General features: G+C 45.7%; 1 protein-coding gene and 1 long non-coding RNA gene across 4 annotated transcripts; one reads left to right on the top strand and one right to left on the bottom strand.

Annotated features, from left to right (window-relative positions):
* Positions 1 to 7,057, top strand: LOC144986904 (transposon TX1 uncharacterized 149 kDa protein). 2 transcript variants are annotated; one of them, XM_078935584.1, is made up of 2 exons: positions 1 to 1,377; positions 2,887 to 7,057. In XM_078935584.1, exon 2 carries the CDS (start codon positions 3,038 to 3,040, stop codon positions 4,628 to 4,630), a length of 1,593 nt encoding a protein of 530 aa, XP_078791710.1. In that variant the 5' UTR covers positions 1 to 1,377; positions 2,887 to 3,037; the 3' UTR covers positions 4,631 to 7,057. The 2 variants fall into 2 exon arrangements, with proteins under 2 accessions (XP_078791710.1, XP_078791712.1); XM_078935586.1 differs by having other exon boundaries at positions 2,887 to 7,052.
* Positions 7,058 to 7,468: 411 nt separating this feature from the next.
* Positions 7,469 to 9,812, bottom strand: LOC111949068 (uncharacterized). Of its 2 annotated transcripts, none has more exons than XR_013650775.1 (4): positions 9,497 to 9,812; positions 8,316 to 8,390; positions 7,953 to 8,006; positions 7,469 to 7,875 (listed from the first exon to the last, which is right to left on the bottom strand). It is a non-coding gene; the product is annotated as an uncharacterized LOC111949068 (long non-coding RNA). The 2 variants fall into 2 exon arrangements; XR_013650776.1 differs by lacking the exon at positions 9,497 to 9,812 and adding an exon at positions 9,225 to 9,472.
* Positions 9,813 to 13,398: the final 3,586 nt, after the last annotated feature.

Raw genomic sequence — 13,398 nt, forward strand, 5'->3', positions numbered from 1 at the left:
TCCACGTCTGCGGATGTGGGCGTTAAAGCCAGCAGACGGGTGGTCTCTGAGGGGGGGGCGGTTGTGTCTGATGGCAGCGACAGTGAGGGATGCTGGTCTGACTGCAGTGAACTGTCTCAGGGCAGCTCTTTGCTGTCCAATAGTCAGGAAAGGAAGCTGTATTCTGCTCAAATGTTTAAACGTTTTCTGCAACAGACTAAAGGTTTTAAGAAGCTGAATATTCCCTCGTATTTCCCCGATTTGAAAGCTTTTTATGTGTCTGCTAAGCACCTCATAAAACACAGGGCTGAGTCTGATCTGACTGATCAGGAGGTTTACAGACTGAGGAAACAGATGCAGAAAGTCCGACAACAACTTGGTTTTTAAATTCATGATGGGTTTGTTGCTTTGCTTATTTATTTCATTTCTTGTTTTTTCCCCCCTTTATTTGATGGATTCCTTTTAAAGTGGGCAGCTTAAATGTTAATGGTGCCAGAGAACCCTTGAAAAGAGCCCTGCTCTTTGAGACCATGAGGGCCAAACACCTGGATGTTTTGTTTCTTCAGGAGACCCACAGTGATCCCAGTCTGGAGGTGGACTGGAACAGAGAGTGGGATGGTGAGGTCCTTCTGAGCCATCTCACCTCAGCTAGTGGGGGGGTGGGTTTTTTGTTCTCCAGGAGGTTTACTCCAATTTCTACAGAGGTGGAACATTTGGTTGCAGGAAGGGTTTTACTGGTCAGAGCGGTGTTTGAGCGTTATGCAGTGCTTTTAGTGAATGTTTATGCTCCGACTGCTGGTGCTGAGAGGAAGAGTTTTTTTACACGACTCAGTGTAAAACTGGATAGCTGCAGTTCAGAGGATTTTTTATTCTTGGGGGGGGGATTTTAATTGTACTGAAAATGAGCTTGTGGACAGAAACCACACAGAGCCTCATCCGGCCTCACAGCGCGCTTTGAGGCAGCTGGTCTGCTCTCATGGCCTGGTGGACGTATGGAAAAGGATGCATGCAGACTGCCGGCAATACACTTGGTCCCGCATGTATGAGAGCAGGTTGACCCTCGCACGTCTTGATCGTTTTTATTGTTTTAAGCACCATCTTAATGTTTTGAAGTCCTGTAATATTTTTCCTGTTGCTTTTACTGACCACTCTCTTGTGGTTTGTGTCTTTTATGTGAAGGATTTTACACCTAAGAGTGCTTATTGGCATTTTAATTCAGCTTTAACATTTGATACTGGTTTTAAGGATGTTTTAGGTTTCTTTTGGACTCGGTTCCGACTAAGGAAACATGATTTTAGCTCTCTTGGGCAATGGTGGGACCGTGGTAAGACTGAAATTAAGCTTTTGTGCCAGCAGTACACTCTCAACGTTACGCGTGATTACTGTCGATTCATTAAAGTGTGGATGCCATGCTTTGAACAACTTTGTCAAATAAAAAAGCCCTTTAAACGCTGATTCTATTGATACCAATAGTTCGCGTCGAAAAAAATCCGAAGCATATGAATAATAGACATCTTTCGAAGGAATCAGAGATTTGGATCTGCCGCTAGAGCGCAGGCTGGAAGTGAACCCGATATGACCTGTGACGTCATGAAAGGCGTTGACTTTCGCAGTTCCGCTTCGGACAGCATGTAAACAAAACAGGTAGTCTTCGTTTCTCTCGTGTTTAAATCTGTTAATCATCAACATGCCAAGTCGTTGTGTGGCAGCTGGATGTAGCAATACATCTAGTGAAAGTGTATCTGTGTATAAAATTCCCAAAACAAGAAACGCTGCTGAAAAGGGGAAAGTTCAAGAAGGTGGACGGCGAAGGATTTTTCCCTCCAGATCTGCAGGAGAGAAGTCTGCGTTTTCGAAGAGACAAAAACCGGGACACAAACGAAGAATTTTGAACGGAGAGTTGGGAGGAGGATCTTGGCTTCTGAGTCGAGGAAAGGCGGGTGAGCTGGAAGCGAGCGAGCCGTTTTCTGGGTCGGAGAGGACGGCGCTGGAGTCGGGAGCGGAGGCTGCTAAGCTAGTGTGCATCACGATGGATCACATTGAGGCGAAGTAGTCGTGTTTTCTGTTGTCCTTGGATCCAACTGGAGTATTTCAACGCACTCAATGTTTTGCAAGAGAAGCAACAGGCCTGCAACGTTTTTTTTCTTTTGCTTTTGAGGTGCCGGTACCGTGAGTAAACTGAACTGTGTGTGTGTGTGAGCGCGCGCGCGCACGAGAAAAGGTTTCAAACGGGTTCAAACGGGTAAAACTGTTAATGTTCCACAGTTGTTAATGGTATACAGTGACTTTGTTAACTAAAGAGTAGTACCATCTGGGAAACTTTTATTTTGTGACATTTATTTTGTAAATTGGGTTGAAAACCAGTGTTTACCTTTGTTTAGATTAGGCCAAAAGGGGACATTTTGAGTATATTTTAGGGTAAGTGGAGTAATTTAATTTTATACATTTTTTAGACTTACTGGAGTCTAGCCGAATCTTCATGCTGGCTATCGTCATCGGCATGATCACTAGACCTACTACTTTCTGCTATATCCTCCTCACTTTCGCAAAAGGGTTCGAATCGATACGGTTGCAAAAGTGACTCATCATCATGATAATCTCCGCAACTTTCCTCTTCATCTTTCTGTTCATCTGATGATAAATCGCTAATAGAGACGGTAGCATCACTCTGTGCTTCGCTATCGGTGCTAGCCATGTTGTCTTCCTTGTCTTCCTTTCGTTACGTCACAAACAGGGCGGCGCGAATTCGGCGGAATGCGTGAAGCCGGCGGCCGTCCTCGTTGTTTATATTGCATTTTTCGCTATTTATTCTTTTTCGAAAAATATTAAAAACAATCGCAACATGAAATAGAAACTATTTACTATATTTTGGCTTATTAAAATAGGCCATGTCACCCACACTTTAAGGACTTAGAGGCTGATATTGTGGGCTTGGAATCTTTGAGTGGGTCCACTGGAAATCGCGGGCATATTGAGCTCCTAAAAGAAAGAAGATTGACTTTGGAGCGCCTGCTGGATTCTAAAGTTCAGGGGGCATTGGTTCGGTCTCGGTTTCAGGATGTTTCTGAAATGGATGCTCCCTCTAGCTTCTTTTTTTGGTCTGGAGAAGAAGCAAGGACAGATGAAGGTGATGCACTCCTTGCTGTCCGATACCGGAGAGGAGTTGCTTGAACCTGACCAGATCAGACAGAGGGCTGTGGACTTTTATTCCTCACTCTACACCAGTGAGTGTGATGGTGATGACAGCCTGTTGGATGAGTTCTGCAGTGGATTGCCTTACGTCGCCGAGGAGATGAACTCTCAGTTGGACCGGCCTCTCCAGCTTCCTGAACTGTCCGCTGCCCTTCAGAGCATGAAGGGCCGGAAGGCTCCTGGGATCGATGGCCTTACTGTGGAGTTTTACAAAGCTTTCTGGGACATCCTTGCTCCTGACATCTTGGAGGTATTCAATGACTGTTTGCTCTCTGGTGCTCTACCGACGTCCTGTCGCAGAGCTGTTGTTGCTCTTCTGCCAAAGAAAGGGAACCTCCAAGAAATTAAGAATTGGCGACCCGTTTCTCTGCTGTGCGTGGACTACAAAATTTTATCCAGGACCTTCTCCAATAGGCTGAGGGATGCTATGGAGCAGATCATCCACCGGGACCAGACCTACTGTGTCCGAGGTAGACTCATGGTCGACAATGTCTTTTTAATTCGAGATGTTTTGGAGGTCTCTGAGCTTTTGGGCATACGAACAGGTCTGATTTCTCTTGACCAGGAAAAGGCTTTTGACCGCATTGAACACAGCTTCCTTTGGAAAGTTATGGAGAAGTTTGGGTTCTGCGCTGGTTTCATTGCCAAAATCAAAGTATTTTACGCCGAGGCTGAGAGTGTGCTGAAGGTGAACGGCGGTCTGTGTGCTCCTTTTAGGGTGGGTCGGGGCATACGGCAGGGCTGTGCTCTGTCTGGCATGCTCTACGCTCTCTCCCTGGAGCCCCTCCTCCATAAGATCCGTAAGTGTATTGAGGGTTTGTGTTTGCCTGGGTTCCAGAGGAACATTGTTTTATCAGCTTATGCTGATGATGTGATTGTTTTTGTTCAAAATCAGGCAGACGTGAATGTGTTGGTCGATGCAATACATGCATTTTCTAAATTGTCATCTGCTAGGGTTAACTGGCACAAGACTGCGGCCCTTGCTGTGGGACAGTGGCTGGACGCTCTCCCAACCCTCCCATGCAATGTGACATGGAAGAAGGATGGTTTGAAGTACCTGGGAGTTTTTCTTGGTGGTCCTGTCACTGTAAAAAAGAACTGGGAAGATGTTGTCCATAAACTGGAGGGGAAGATGAACAAATGGCGATGGCTGCTTCCCCAGATGTCTTTTAGGGGGAGAGTATTGGTTATCAATAACCTTGTTGCTTCCCTGCTTTGGCACAGGCTGATGTGTTTGGACCCCCCTTCCGGGTTACTGTCTCAGATTCAGTCCAAACTGGTTAATTTCTTCTGGGACAGTCTACACTGGGTGCCACAGGGAGTGTTATTTCTTCCCAGGGAGGAGGGGGGGCAGGGCCTGGTACACCTGGCCAGCAGGACTGCCACCTTCAGGTTACAATTCCTACAAAGGTCTTTGACAGGGCCGACGGATTTGATCCCTCTCTTTTTTGGCTCTTAAAAGAGCCCCTGATCTTTGGGGCTTGGTTGGACATATGCGATGACACCACCCCTGGACTTCGGTTGGCCCTTCGAAGGTCTGGAGTTGTGACTCTGGAGCAGCTGGTGGCTGCAGCGGGACCTGATCTATCGGACGTCTCCTCTTTGTGTTCCTCGCTGGGTCTCTGGTCCACCAGGATGGCACGTCGTCTTCTGGACCGCTGGAGGGACAGGCTGGGTGCTGGGGTGAGGGAACTCCTGGTTGATTACTGCAGCGGGACCACTGCTCTCGTCCACGATGAACTCTTTCCAGAGGTGTGGCTGAGCCCTGATCTTGGTGGACTTACTGGACAGCTACTTCATCCCTGCAATTCCAAAGGCCTGACTCTTCACTGTGCGGACAGAAGGACATTGTATGTTAACTGTGTGAAGGTCTTGAACAAAACTAAATTGCAGAACCGCCATCCCAGTGCGTGGACTGGCAAACTGAGTGGAGGTGAGGACGTACCACATTGGAGAGTCCTTTACAAGGCTCCAATACGAAAGAGAACTGGAGACCTCCAATGGAGGATCTTACATGGTGCTGTTGCTTCGAACTCTTTTATCTCTGTTCTTAACCCCACTGTATCTGACTGCTGCCCATTTTGTGATATGAGAGAAACAATTTTTCATGTTTTTAGTGAGTGTAAGAGGCTTTCAGGTCTCTTCACTCTTTTAACATCTGTATTTTCTCTTTTTAATGTGACATTTTCCGTTCGTTGTTTTATTTATGGGTCCGGGTACAAGCAGAAAGACAAAGAAAAATGGCAACTGCTTAATTTTATTGTTGGTGAAGCGAAGCTTGCGATTCACGTAAGCAGGAAGCGCAAAATAGCAGGTGAACCTCAGGCTAATGCAGTAAGTGTCTGGCGCTGCAATGTCCGTTCCAGGCTGAAGCTGGAGTTCTCCTTTTTCAGACTGTCGAATCGTTTGTCTTGTTTTGAAAAAATCTGGTGCTTTGCTGATGTTCTATGTCGTGTGTCAAATGGTGAACTTTGTTTTGCTCCTTTTTTATGTGAGTGATTGGTGTTTTTTCTTGTCTGTGATCCTTGAATAAACTGACGTTTTAAAACTCAAAAAACTCTTCTTCTTCTTCTTCTTGTGGGAGGAGGGTGATTGAAGGAGCTCAGGAGTGATTGATTTATTTGCCTTTTCTGTTCTTCTTTTCTTTACTCTTTCACTTTGGTGTTTGGTTGTTGATGGTTTAGGTGTATTATTAGTTCATTTATTTTGTTTGTTTTTTGGGTGTTTTGTGGGTTTTATCCGGTGGTGGGTGTGGAGCTGGTGGGGTTCTGGACGCCATGGCCCTCACTTCACTTACCAGGAAACACGGCGTTAAAACAGGTGCCGGCTCCCTGCACACCGTGGAGGATGTGGCTCTGGCCGTGGGGGAAGTTATCGGGCACGCTTCGATTAAATCTGCTGCTCGCATGAATGGAGCCGTTGTTTTGTTTGTGGAGAGGGTGGAGCAGGTGAACACGCTGGTTGAGAAGGGCATTTCCATCAATGGCGTGTTTGACACCGTCACGCCGCTCTCTCAGCCGGCGACCAAGATCACGCTGTCTAACGTCCCTCCGTTCATTAGTGACGAGTTTCTGGTGCGAGAACTGTCCAAACACGGGAAGGTGGTGTCACCTGTGCGTAAAGTTATGTCAGGATGTAAGTCCCCCCTGCTGAAACACGTCGTGTCTCACCGCAGACATGTGTTCATGATCCTCCACAAGAAGGAGGAGGACTTGAATTCTGTGTTTAAGGTGCGTGTGGATGATTATGAATATGTGCTTTTTGCTACTTCTGCCTCTTTTAAATGCTTTGGTTGCGGCGATGAGGGGCATTTGGTGAAGGCCTGTCCACGCCGCGCCGTTTCTGCCTCGGGGGGCGTGGCCGCGGCGGCGGCGGGTGGGGCGAGTGATGGTCAGCGTGGGTTGCGCGCTGATCGCCCCGCACCCGCGCCGCGAAGCGCCGCTTTGGTTGAGCGTCCTCCTGAGGAATTGGCAGCCTGTCCTGAACCCGTGGAGGACGGGCCTGAGCCGGTGGGCGAGTCTGATGGGAACGTGGTGAGTGGAGACGGTCAGGTGGAGGAAGCGGTGAGTCAGGTTGCAGAGGGAGGGGTTTCGGTGCACTGAAAAAAAAGACCTGTTGGATTGACATAAAAAAATCATGGACATCGGTTGCGCGCAAAAAAATCATGTTGAACCAATATAATTATTGCACATAATAAAATCATGTTCTACCGTAATGAATGCTTCTTTGTTTCTGCACCTAATAATTTTACATAAACAAACAAGATTTTATTATGTCATTTACCATAATTTTTTCAAACATTTAAAACACTATTATTTGTTTGAAATTACCTACATAGTTCATTTAATTTATAAATTATTTTAAAAACATTTAAATTGAAAAATAAAATTGCAATTGCAGATTATTATTTAAAGCAAATACTTTCTTGTGCATTATGACAATCCAATGAACATATGACACTGAACACAAATTTCAGACTTAACTTTTTTATTATCTAAACTTGAAAAATATGTTTACAGTGTAGCAAAAAATGACAAATCAAAATAAATTGGGCTTGCTATTTTTATTAAACAGAAGATAACAGAGCCAAAGCAAACAGCTGGAATCCCTTCTAAGGAAAAAGTTAAACTATTTAAATGTCATTTTATTCAAAGAGTCGGATCTTTAAGCCTGAAACCTTAGACACCACTTTGCCTTACAACTCTAATACAGTTTTTTTTTGATTACCTCAAAGGTGTGTGACGGACTGTCCAAGGGAGAGAACCCAAGAGCAGGAAGAACAACCCAAATCCAATAGTTCACTCGAAGGGGCTTTAATGCCAGAGAACCATAACACCAGAGCGTAGAACGAAGACGCTCCGACACAGAAACAAGATCAGACACTGCATAAATAGACAAACCAATCAACATAATACAGAACACCTGTGACCAGCGGGAGAGCTCAAGAAGGGAAGGGCCTCCAGGAGATCATAGCAGGAGCAAAGCCACGGGCCCCATGACAAGGTGTTTCTGAGATGAGGATGGTTATCAGATTTGTGCTGTAAATAAGGCCAAAAAAGCCTTGGCAACTGCCACTCAGACACTTGGTGGGTCGACCACCACAGCCTGGGAGATGTGGACCACGAGAATGTCCTCTTCCTCACCACTGCCAGTTCCCACCGTGGTGTCCTCGATTGCCTCCTGGATTGCTGCATGGTCTTCATTCTAAAGAACACAGAAGATATTTGTGTGCACAGTTCACATTTGAAGTTTAGTTAAAGCGTCTAGATTACACAACTCACCTGTACTTTGAATAAACCCCTGAACTTGCTTATATTGGCGAGAAGTTCAGCAGTCTGAAATACAAAGAGTCAAAAAATTTTAAATTCACATGAAAACTTTGGAAAAATACAATTCTTACCCTTGGCTCATCAATAAATGTTATAGTTACTGTGTTAACAAAATCATTATATCCTTAGTGTCATGTTAACAGAGGTAGTGGGATAACTGATCAACCATCAATTTGATTATTTATTATGTATGTATCTCTCTGCATAAAAGGTGCGTGTAAAGAGTAGGGCTGGCAATCTTGATTACCTCCCGATTCGATGACAATCCAGGAGACAATAATTCCAATAATATATAGTAAATGCATGGTGACCCACCTGACTCGGTGAAGACTGGAGCATGGACCCCAGCATGATCAGGGAGGAGCAGTTGGAAGTGTTGTGTGATGAGCTCTGTAATCAGGACAGAGGTTTATTAGTTAAATTTCAAATATATAGAGAAAGTGAGACTTCCACAGCTTTGTTGTATCATTTTAATCACTAAACATGCATTGGTTTGAAATCAATAGCTGCAAAAATATTCTGAAGAAATTAGACCAGAAAGAACATTAGACACCTCCTCCCCCCACAGGATTCAAACCACGCTTATGAGAACCCGCGAATTTTGAAATGGAAACTGCAAAACTAAACTAGCAGATCGGGCGTAGATAATCCCCCCCACCCATAAAGGATTCCCATATGAATTTATCACAAATGGGAGGAATATGTGAAGTAGGATTACAGACATTATTATAAGGCTGTAAACTTTTTACTACACATTATACACTTGTTCCAAAAGGACATGAATATTTTCACTCCATTAAACTCTCAAAGCTAAAATAAAAATATGTTCAGCATCATAGAATGAAAACAAAGCTCTGATTGAAACCAAAGATCTATGTAAACTGGACACACCAAACGCATTCTGTGCACGAGACGCGCACGGAGAATGATTGACAGCTGACTGAAACAGAAGTGCGGTGCTGTTTGCTGGTCAAATAATGCCGTCCTTAAACTAGCTCATGGTGGAACGGTATGGAAAAACTAAATAATGACAATAGTAATGATAGCTTTTCACATTTTCCTTCAATTTCGGTCTCCACAACGCAGAATATAGCAAAAAGAAATCCACTTAGTGACGATGAAAATTCCCCTGGCAGAGTTTCTGCCTGTGGAAAAAAAAACGCCGTGCCCGCCAGCGCACACTGCCCTCTGTCAAAAGCGAATTCCTACGGCATAACTACTCACCACTCTTCCCCGTACATCATTTGAAATCACCGCGTTTACAGCTGAATTTGCCTGCGACGTGAAAGTACAATGTACCGCGCGCACACACCTCCCCCTACCTGCCGTCCGAGGGCTGCGGCCGGCAGGGACAAAAGTGGCGCGCAGAGCCTTAACTTTGATAACTACGACAAAAGTGGATTACAAAGCTCTTCCCCGTGGAAAAAAAATAACACTAATGATACATTTACGCCTTCCACTTTCTTAAATTAATTTGTTAGAGTAAATTAACTTACCTTTTTTGAGTTCCTCCAGCCAGAGCAGGTGCTTGTAGCTTCTCTAAAATGGCTGACTGCAAAGTTTCCCCTCCTGGAATTCTTCTTCACCGATGGGGTTTACTTATCCAAAATTAAGGGGCAAAGGATCAAGCATAACTATTTCATGTTTTGTCAACATGATTTAAATATATAAAAGTAACACAGCAAGAAATGATGTGTGATTTTCAAGATTATATTCTGTTTCGAAGGTAAACATAATTTGTTCATATTAAACAAACATGTTTACTATTTGTAAATTGAACAACCCCACTTTTCCCGTTTTTTCAGTGTGGAGGGTGTCGTGAATGTCACTGAGGTGGTGGATGCGTTGGAAGTTTCTGGTGGGGCATCTGGGGTGGATGCTTCCTCAGCTGTGTGTGTGGATGAGGGGGCGGTGGAGCCCTCTGAGTGTTGTGGTTCGGGTGCGTCTGGTGAGTGTGTGGTTGGTGACGGTGAGGCGTGTCTAGGAGGTGGGATCGATGACGTCGAAGCTGAAGCGCGTGGATCGGGGAAGGTGGGGGTTTCCCTGAAACGAAGAAAGCGGGCCTCAACGTCTGCAGATGTGGGCGTTAAAGCCAGCAGACGGGTGGTCTCTGAGGGGGGGGCGGTTGTGTCTGACGGCAGCGACAGTGAGGGATGCTGGTCTGACTGCAGTGAACTGTCTCAGGGCAGCTCTTTGCTGTCTGCTAGTCAGGAAATGAAACTGTATCCTGCTCAGATGTTCAAACGTTTTCTGCAGCAGACTAAAGGTTTTAAGAAGTTGCACATTCCCTCGTATTTCCCTGATTTGAAAGCTTTTTATGTGTCTGCTAAGCACCTCATAAAACACAGAGCTGAGTCTGACCTGACTGATCAGGAGGTTTACAGACTGAGGAAACAGATGCAGAAAGTCCGACAACAACTTGGTTTTTAAATTCATGATGGGTTTGTTGCTTTGCTTATTTATTTCATTTCTTGTTTTTTCCCCCCTTTATTTGATGGATTCCTTTAAAGTGGGCAGCTTGAATGTTAATGGTGCCAGAGAACCCTTGAAAAGAGCCCTGCTCTTTGAGACCATGAGGGCCAAACACCTGGATGTTTTATTTCTTCAGGAGACCCACAGTGATCCCAGTCTGGAGGTGGACTGGAACAGAGAGTGGGATGGTGAGGTCCTTCTGAGCCATCTCACCTCAGCTAGTGGGGGGGTGGGTTTTTTGTTCTCCAGGAGGTTTACTCCAATTTCTACAGAGGTGGAACATTTGGTTGCAGGAAGGGTTTTACTGGTCAGAGCGGTGTTTGAGCGTTTTGCTGTGCTTTTGGTGAATGTTTATGCTCCGACTGCTGGTGCTGAGAGGAAGAGTTTCTTTGCACGACTCAGTGTAAAACTGGATAGCTGCAGTTCAGAGGATTTTTTATTTTTGGGGGGGGATTTTAATTGTACTGAAAATTAACTTGTGGACAGAAACCACACAGAGCCTCATCCGGCCTCACAGCGCGCTTTGAGGCAGCTGGTCTGCTCTCATGGCCTGGTGGACGTATGGAGAAGGATGCATGCAGACTGCCGGCAATACACTTGGTCCCGCATGTATGAGAGCAGGTTGACCCTCGCACGTCTTGATCGTTTTTATTGTTTTAAGCACCATCTTAATGTTTTGAAGTCCTGTAATATTTTTCCTGTTGCTTTTACTGACCACTCTCTTGTGGTTTGTGTCTTTTATGTGAAGGATTTTACGCCTAAAAGTGCATATTGGCATTTTAATTCAGTTTTAACGTTTGATGCTGTTTTTAAGGATGTTTTAAGTTTCTTTTGGACTCAGTTCCGACAAAAGAAACATGATTTTAGTTCTCTTGGGCAATGGTGGGACCGTGGTAAGACTGAAATTAAGCTTTTGTGCCAGCAGCACACTCTCAACGTTACGCGTGATTACTGTCGATTTATTGAAGACTTGGAGACTGATATTGTGGGCTTGGAGTCTTTGAGTGAGTCCACTCAAAATCAGGGGCATATTGAGCTCCTAAAAGCAAAACGGTTGACTTTGGAGCGCCTGCTGGACTCTAAAGTTCAGGGGGCCTTGGTTCGGTCTCGGTTTCAGGATGTTTCTGAAATGGATGCTCCCTCTAGCTTCTTTTTTGGTCTGGAGAAGAAGTATGGACAGATGAAGGTGATGCACTCCTTGTTGTCTGACACCGGAGAGGAGTTGCTTGGACCTGACCAGATCAGACAGAGGGCTGTGGACTTTTATTCCTCACTCTACGCCAGTGAGTGTGATGGTGATGACGGCCGGTTGGACGAGTTCTGCAGTGGACTGCCTCATGTCGCCGAGGAGATGAACTCCCGGTTGGACCGGCCTCTCCAGCTTCCTGAACTGTCCGCTGCCCTTCAGAGCATGAAGGGCCGGAAGGCTCCTGGGATCGATGGCCTTACTGTGGAGTTTTACAAAGCTTTCTGGGACATCCTTGCTCCTGACATCTTGGAGGTATTCAATGACTGTTTGCTCTCTGGTGCTCTACCGACGTCTTGTCGCAGAGCTGTTGTTGCTCTCTTGCCAAAGAAAGGGAACCTTCAGGAAATTACGAACTGGCGACCCGTTTCTCTGCTGTGCGTGGACTACAAAATTTTATCTAGGACCTTCTCCAATAGGCTGAGGGATGCTATGGAGCAGATCATCCACCGGGACCAGACCTACTGTGTCCGAGGTAGACTCATGGTCGACAATGTCTTTTTAATTCGAGATGTTTTGGAGGTCTCTGAGCTTTTGGGCATACGAACAGGTCTGATTTCTCTTGACCAGGAAAAGGCTTTTGACCGCATTGAACACAGCTTCCTTTGGAAAGTTATGGAGAAGTTTGGGTTCTGCGCTGGTTTCATTGCCAAAATCAGAGTATTTTACGCCGAGGCTGAGAGTGTGCTGAAGGTGAACGGCGGTCTGTGTGCTCCTTTTAAGGTGGGTCGGGGCATACGGCAGGGCTGTGCTCTGTCTGGCATGCTCTACGCTCTCTCCCTGGAGCCCCTCCTCCATAAGATCCGTAAGAGTATTGAGGGTCTGTGTTTGCCTGGTTTCCGGAGGAACATTGTTTTATCAGCTTATGCTGATGATGTGATTGTTTTTGTTCAAAATCAGGCAGATGTGAATGTGTTGGTAGATGCAATACATGCATTTTCTAAATTGTCATCTGCTAGGGTTAACTGGCACAAGACTGCGGCCCTTGCTGTGGGAAAGTGGCAGGACGCTCTCCCAACTCTCCCATCCAATGTGATATGGAGGAAGGATGGTTTGAAGTACCTGGGGGTTTTTCTTGGTGGTCCTGTCACGGCAAAAAAGAACTGGGAGGATGTTGTCCATAAACTGGAGGGGAAGATGACCAAATGGCGATGGCTGCTTCCCCAGATGTCTTTTAGGGGGAGAGTTTTGATTATTAATAACCTTGTTGCTTCCCTGCTTTGGCACAGGCTGATGTGTTTGGACCCCCCTTCCAGGTTACTGTCTCAGATTCAGTCCAAACTTGTCAATTTTTTCTGGGACAGTCTACACTGGGTGCCACAGGGAGTGTTATTTCTTCCCCGGGAGGAGGGGGGCAGGGCCTGGTACACCTGGCCAGCAGGACTGCCACCTTCAGGATCCAGTTCCTGCAACGTTTTTTGACTGGGCCGACGGATTTAATGTGGAGGGAGCTGGCTAGCTGCATCTTGAGGCGTGTGAATGGTTTGCGGCTGGATGAGGCTTTGTTTTTAATGGACACCAAATTTTTAGATCTACGTGGGGTGCCTCCTTTTTATCAGGGTGTTTTTAAGTCCTGGCATCTTTTTAATGTTGTCAAATGAAAAAACTCTCCCTCTCTTTGTTGGCTCTTAAAAGAGCCCTTGATCTTTGGGGCGTGGTTGGACATATGCGATGACACCA

This window comes from Oryzias latipes, chromosome 17 (assembly GCF_053564925.1).
Source record: "Oryzias latipes strain Hd-rR chromosome 17, Olatipes_Hd-rR_3.1".
Classification (NCBI taxonomy): Eukaryota; Metazoa; Chordata; class Actinopteri; order Beloniformes; family Adrianichthyidae; genus Oryzias; species Oryzias latipes.

Excerpts from the sequence above, each read along its gene's own strand:
- LOC144986904 (XM_078935584.1), top strand. The coding sequence starts at position 3,038 with ATGTTTCTGAAATGGATGCTCCCTCTAGCTTCTTTTTTTGGTCTGGAG.